At 39.8% G+C, this 5266-nt stretch overlaps 1 protein-coding gene across 3 annotated transcripts in view; it reads right to left on the bottom strand.

Moving 5' to 3' along the window:
• The window catches only part of LOC107731800 (SAFB-like transcription modulator), an 18122-nt gene that overhangs the window by 8904 nt on the left and 3952 nt on the right, over window positions 1–5266 (bottom strand). For 2 of the 3 annotated variants that reach the window (XM_016542977.1, XM_016542976.1), the window contains exons 4-6: window positions 2725–2752; window positions 1087–1642; window positions 412–455 (exon numbers count right to left, since the gene is read on the bottom strand). In XM_016542977.1, the coding sequence (XP_016398463.1) occupies window positions 412–455; window positions 1087–1642; window positions 2725–2752 (628 nt within the window). The remainder of the gene's footprint in view (window positions 1–411; window positions 456–1086; window positions 1643–2724; window positions 2753–5266) is intronic. The other variant, XM_016542978.1, reaches the window with a different exon arrangement.

Here is a 5266-nt window from a genome sequence, read left to right as displayed (position 1 = left end):
ATCTGCCACCTGCAGGATCCTCACATGCGATAGCCTAGTAGCCGGGACAGCTTCTTTATGTTTACAGAAGTGACGTAATGACGCAGCGGCATGCTCGAATTTCCCGCGAAAACCTACCGGTACCACTCAAATTAGAAAGCATTATTATAAGCTAACCGTTGTGAATCGGGCTAAAATAAGGCGATAGTTTTGAACACTGGCTGGTTATGTACTTGCTCAAATATTGATTTTGGATCATTTTTAAGCAAAAAAAGTTACGGACTGCAGCTTTAAGCTTCTAGTTGTCTTCTAATTTCAGATTTAAAAAAAAATATGTTTATTAGATAATACTGGTGTTTTATCACTTAGACCAGCTGCAGTGTATAAACTTAATGGTAAACTATAAGTCCAATATTCCAAGGAAAGTCATACCTTTTTCATCTTTTGTAGTCTTTCCATCTCTGTCTTTTGAAGAGCTAAAATGTAAATATTACGAGAGTGACAAAAAGAGAGAAATACTTTAATAAGTATCAGAGCATGAGAGAAGACTGGGCATCGAGGTACATCTCCAAACAAACAACAAAGGTTATACAAATGTTTGGTGCATTACAGAAAAAGAAAAAGAACAAAAGAACAACAAAAATCCCCATAGGCAAGGCTTGCACTCGGACAAACTCCAATAAGGCTTCTTTCTCTTGCTTTTCCACAGGAGCAAGGTGGGTCAGGTTTTCTGCCAATTTATTCTCTTGACCAATGACATCCTCAGGAGGGTGTTCAACTTCAGAGAGAATCACTTGACTGGACTGACAAACCCCTCTGACATCACTGGAACTATTGCTCTTTTTTTAACCCATAAGTAGGGACTGGAAAAGCAAGTGCTGGAAATGTGTGCGTAACAGACGTGTTTTCAGCTCCTTGTTTAACTCCACCAATTACCAAACTCGAAAAAAATGGCAAACCAAACCAAAAGAGCAAAACCAAAGGCAGGGATTAGGTACAATGAACAACTTGCTATGAAAAAATTCTTGCGGCTACCCACAATGCTGAGTTCTTAGTGAGCTGGAACTTGGTAGTAGTATCTTAAAGAACTGACATAGAAAGACAAACCTCTTTGCTTGACCTGTCGCCCCAGTTGAAGAGGGGCCTTTCTTCCCAGAATCCTTTTCCTTGTCTCCCGTTTCTCCTTTCTTCGAGGCCTCTCTGCTGTCCTTCTTGGTGGCGTCAGACATCAGCCCGTCATCTCTCTTACCATCCTTGTGGCCATCTATTGCTTCAGTCAGCAAGTCTGTCTCCTGCCCCATCTCAGCAGTGGCCTCAGGCTCTTCGCAGCCCTTGTCTGGAAGTTTCACATGTTTACCTGTTTCCAGGAGATCGTCGCCATCTACATCCAGCGTGATGGCATCTTCGGCCTGGATGGTGACAGATATATTGTCATCCTCAACTTCTTTTATGGGTTCAGGAGCAGGGTCGCTCTCCAAGGCCTCCATTGCTGGGATTTCAGACTCGGCTTCTCTCTCAGCCTCAATCTCCGCATCAGGATCGGACTCGGGTTCTGCCTCAAGATCAGGCTCCACTCCTACCTCAGCCTCGGGCTCTGCAAGGCCGTCTTCACAGAAGAAGGTTTTAGAATTGTCACGAGTAGCATCATCAGTATCAGTTACATCTGAGGGATTTAACAAGCATAAAACATGGCAAAAAACACATTGTTTAACATTCAAATCTCTGTGCTACGTGACCTAAAAAGTACAACAAAGAGCAAGTTTAATGTTAGTGGTCATCGTGGGTGAGGAAACCACAGGTATACATAAAAACACATTCCTTAGAGAACAACGAAGAGGTTGAACAATCTTCTCATTACGATGAGCATCACTATCGTGGTCTACATTTTGAAGGTTCCACAACTGGGTGACATCGACACACTTCTCTGCTTTACAGACATGCATTCGAGTCTGAGTGAAACCTCAAATCTATTCCATAATACGCTTCCTCCTGCCAGATGTCACTCAGCTTCTTGTGGTCACATCGAGAGTCTTCTTTCACACTTCCGCTGACCGTCCATCTCGTTTTACAGCTGATGGAGGCAAATCAAAAACAGGGTGCCAAATCTTCTCTGATCCGTTGGAGGAAATCTAGCCTTGTTCACAGTACTCTGTCCAGTAACACGGCTAAAAATGGATGTCCACACTTGAATGTTCAAAGCACAAGCAGTGACGTTGATGTCCACTTAAGCCATGTCGGCTATATTGCAGTCAGAAAGAAGTGTCAAGACTTTGGAGAACGAGGTTCATATGTCATGTTCTGACCAGTCAACAAAGGCATGTAGCCTGTTGCCGTATCCATTTCAGGAGGTAGTCCAGTCTCAACAGAAAGAAAGAGGCAGCCTGCTGAAGCTTGGGTGGTGTTCTGAACAGAGGAAAGTCACTGAGATCGAGTGGGTGAAAGATCTCCTCTTGCTGATGAAATGTGGTGGCAGGGTAATGTGCTCTTGAACGAATCTGATGATGAGATTAGGAGGATCACTGATGTTAACACAAATGATGAAGTGATATTTGTCCTTTGAAGCAGCACATGTTCCGGATGGGACGTTTTAATGTCTGTGATTTGTTGCAAGACCCGCTTTTAATGTGTCTGACTAGAACATTGCAATTGAAAAACAGCAAAAGAAAAAGGAAGCAAGAGAAGTCCAACCGTCTGAAACCTGAAAAACAAATCTTACATCTCCACCCAAAAAGTGACCAGACATACCTTTTTCAGATTCCTCTTCCTCAGTCTCCTGAAAAAATTAAATTCAAAAAGATGGGGGGGGGGGTCATTATTGATACTTAGAAATCATACATTCAATGGCAATAAAATAGAAATGCACCGGATCGGAATCGGACGATTTTCCTCTTGATCGGGCCGGATCTGTGCCCGGCCGGTCAGTCTCACTTCTTTCCGATTCCGAGTCGATCCGTTTTGTTACCAGCGGCACAGGCAATAACGTCAGCCGCACATTCTCGCTCTCTTCTCTCTCACACACGTAATAAATAGTGCTTGTATTGCGCATTATTTTAGTCACTCCCGCAGGTTTCGTGCTTACACCAAAAGCGCGCGCACCACCACTGATCTATATTAGTGGAGCGCACAATCCGCGCTCAGTTTCAAACAGCTTGTGAGCCACAAATACCAAAATGAGTGGCTAACTGCGCTAAAACGTTCAAATACATACAAAATTTTGTCAAAATGCCCGTCTTGGCGAGTATCCAGTTAAACACAGTCAGTTTTGGAACGTTAAATAGTTGAGAAAGAGAACGCATGTTGTGTGACAGTATTGGGTCCATGGATAAACTCTTAAAGGGACCGCAGTCCAATATTCCTTCTGCTGTCTGTCATGTTAATCAAAGAACAAAAGACAAAGAAAATCATTTTCTGCTCTTGACTGAATACGTTTTATAACTTTAATGGTAAGCATTAATCTGTATTTAATTTCAATGAAGACTACAGAAATTAAAGTAATCAAATGTAAAATAACACTGAATGTGTTATTTTACATTTGATTACTTTAATTTCTGTAGTATTTCTTACCTGAATAAAAACTTAACCTGAAAAACTTAGTTTCATAGCTCTCTTTATTGTATTGTATTTATTTGTGCCGTTGTTTGCAATTTTTGTATTTGTTCTTATTTTATTAATGACTTTTTACTTGTTTTGTTTTTTTATGAAAATAAAACTGCATTGAAGAAAAGTAGATTTTTGTTTGTTTGTTTGAAGCTTTGACAGAAGAACAACAATTTAAACAATTTTCAAAGAAATGCTTAAACCATAAATATACTACCATTCAAAAGTTTGGAGTCACTTATTTTCACCAAGACTTCATTTATTTGATCAAAATTCATAAGAAACAGTAATAATGTGAAATATTACACTTTAAGATATGTTGGTTTGGTGATTTGGGAAATTTCTTATTACCACAGTTGAAAACAGTTATGCACAATTTAAACAATTTTCAAAGAAATGCTTAAACCATAAATATACTACCATTCAAAAGTTTGGAGTCACTTATTTTCACCAAGACTTCATTTATTTGATCAAAATTCATAAGAAACAGTAATAATGTGAAATATTACACTTAAGATATGTTGGTTTGGTGATTTGGGAAATTTCTTATTACCACAGTTGAAAACAGTTATGCTGCATAATATTTTTGTGGAAACTGTGATTCAATTGCTTTCAGGATTCTTTGGTGAATATAAAGTTCAAAAGAACAGTGTTTATTTGAAACAGAAAAACACCATGAAGACAAACGTATTGGGGCATCGGACCATTACACCAACAGGGACTTTAATGTCATTACACTCTAAATACATAGACATCAATATGGAGCTGTTCAATGGGGTTGAGGACAGGGCTCTGTGCCGCTAAGTCAAGTTTTTCCAGACCAAACTCATGTCTTTATGGACCTTGCTTTGTGCACTGTGGCACAGTCATGCTGGGAAATAGAAAAGGGCCTTCCCCAAACTGTTTCCACAAAATTGGAAGCTAGGGGTGCTCCGATTGATCGGCTACCGATCACTATCGGCCGATAATCACATTGGGATGTTTGATCGGCGGTCTCTAAAAGGCCAATCTCAAAAAAACGATCTCAAGCTGATGATGCTGCCGTGAGAGGTTTGGCATGACATGCAGCGCACCATCTCAGTCTCTGTCCGGTGCGGATGAAACAATCGAGGCAGTGTCACATCGTCACTAAAGTTTATAAATTGCATTACTTTTTAATTCTTGCCAGTGTTTAACCATTCAGCGCTCACGCGCTCTCCTGGAGACCGTACGCTCATGCACAGTGCACACTCGCAGCGCACACACATAACGCAAGGTTCGTATTTTTTCCGCACTCATTACACCATAAATGCATATTATTAAAGTCTACTGTGTTTCACAGTCAACACATATGGCTTTTTGGCTAGGTTTAAAGGAAAAGAGCACTTTTATATAATCAAGGTAATAATAGATGGCACTCGTGGAGGTAGGAAAACAAAGCTCTTTATGAACCGCAGGATTGCTTGTAATAAAGATTTAAACGCAAAAGGAAAGGCAGTAGAGCTGACTAGTTCTGTTAATGGTAAGTTTGTGATAACGTAAGAAAAGTAGTTTAAATTTTTTGCCACTTGCTTGAGCAACTTAATATATAAATCGAGAAGTAAATGCAAAAGTAAAAAGCATTGAATAATGTGTTGCTTATATTTATTGTGTTTAAACATGTCTGAAAGATTGTATTACTGTACTGTGTAAAAAAAAAAAGAATTGCAAT

The sequence above is a fragment of the Sinocyclocheilus rhinocerous genome, unplaced genomic scaffold, assembly GCF_001515625.1.
Source record: "Sinocyclocheilus rhinocerous isolate Xijiao unplaced genomic scaffold, SAMN03320098_v1.1 scaffold339, whole genome shotgun sequence".
Classification (NCBI taxonomy): Eukaryota; Metazoa; Chordata; class Actinopteri; order Cypriniformes; family Cyprinidae; genus Sinocyclocheilus; species Sinocyclocheilus rhinocerous.
Note: the sequence above shows the minus strand (reverse complement) of the source record. Positions and strands in the feature narration are given on the sequence as shown.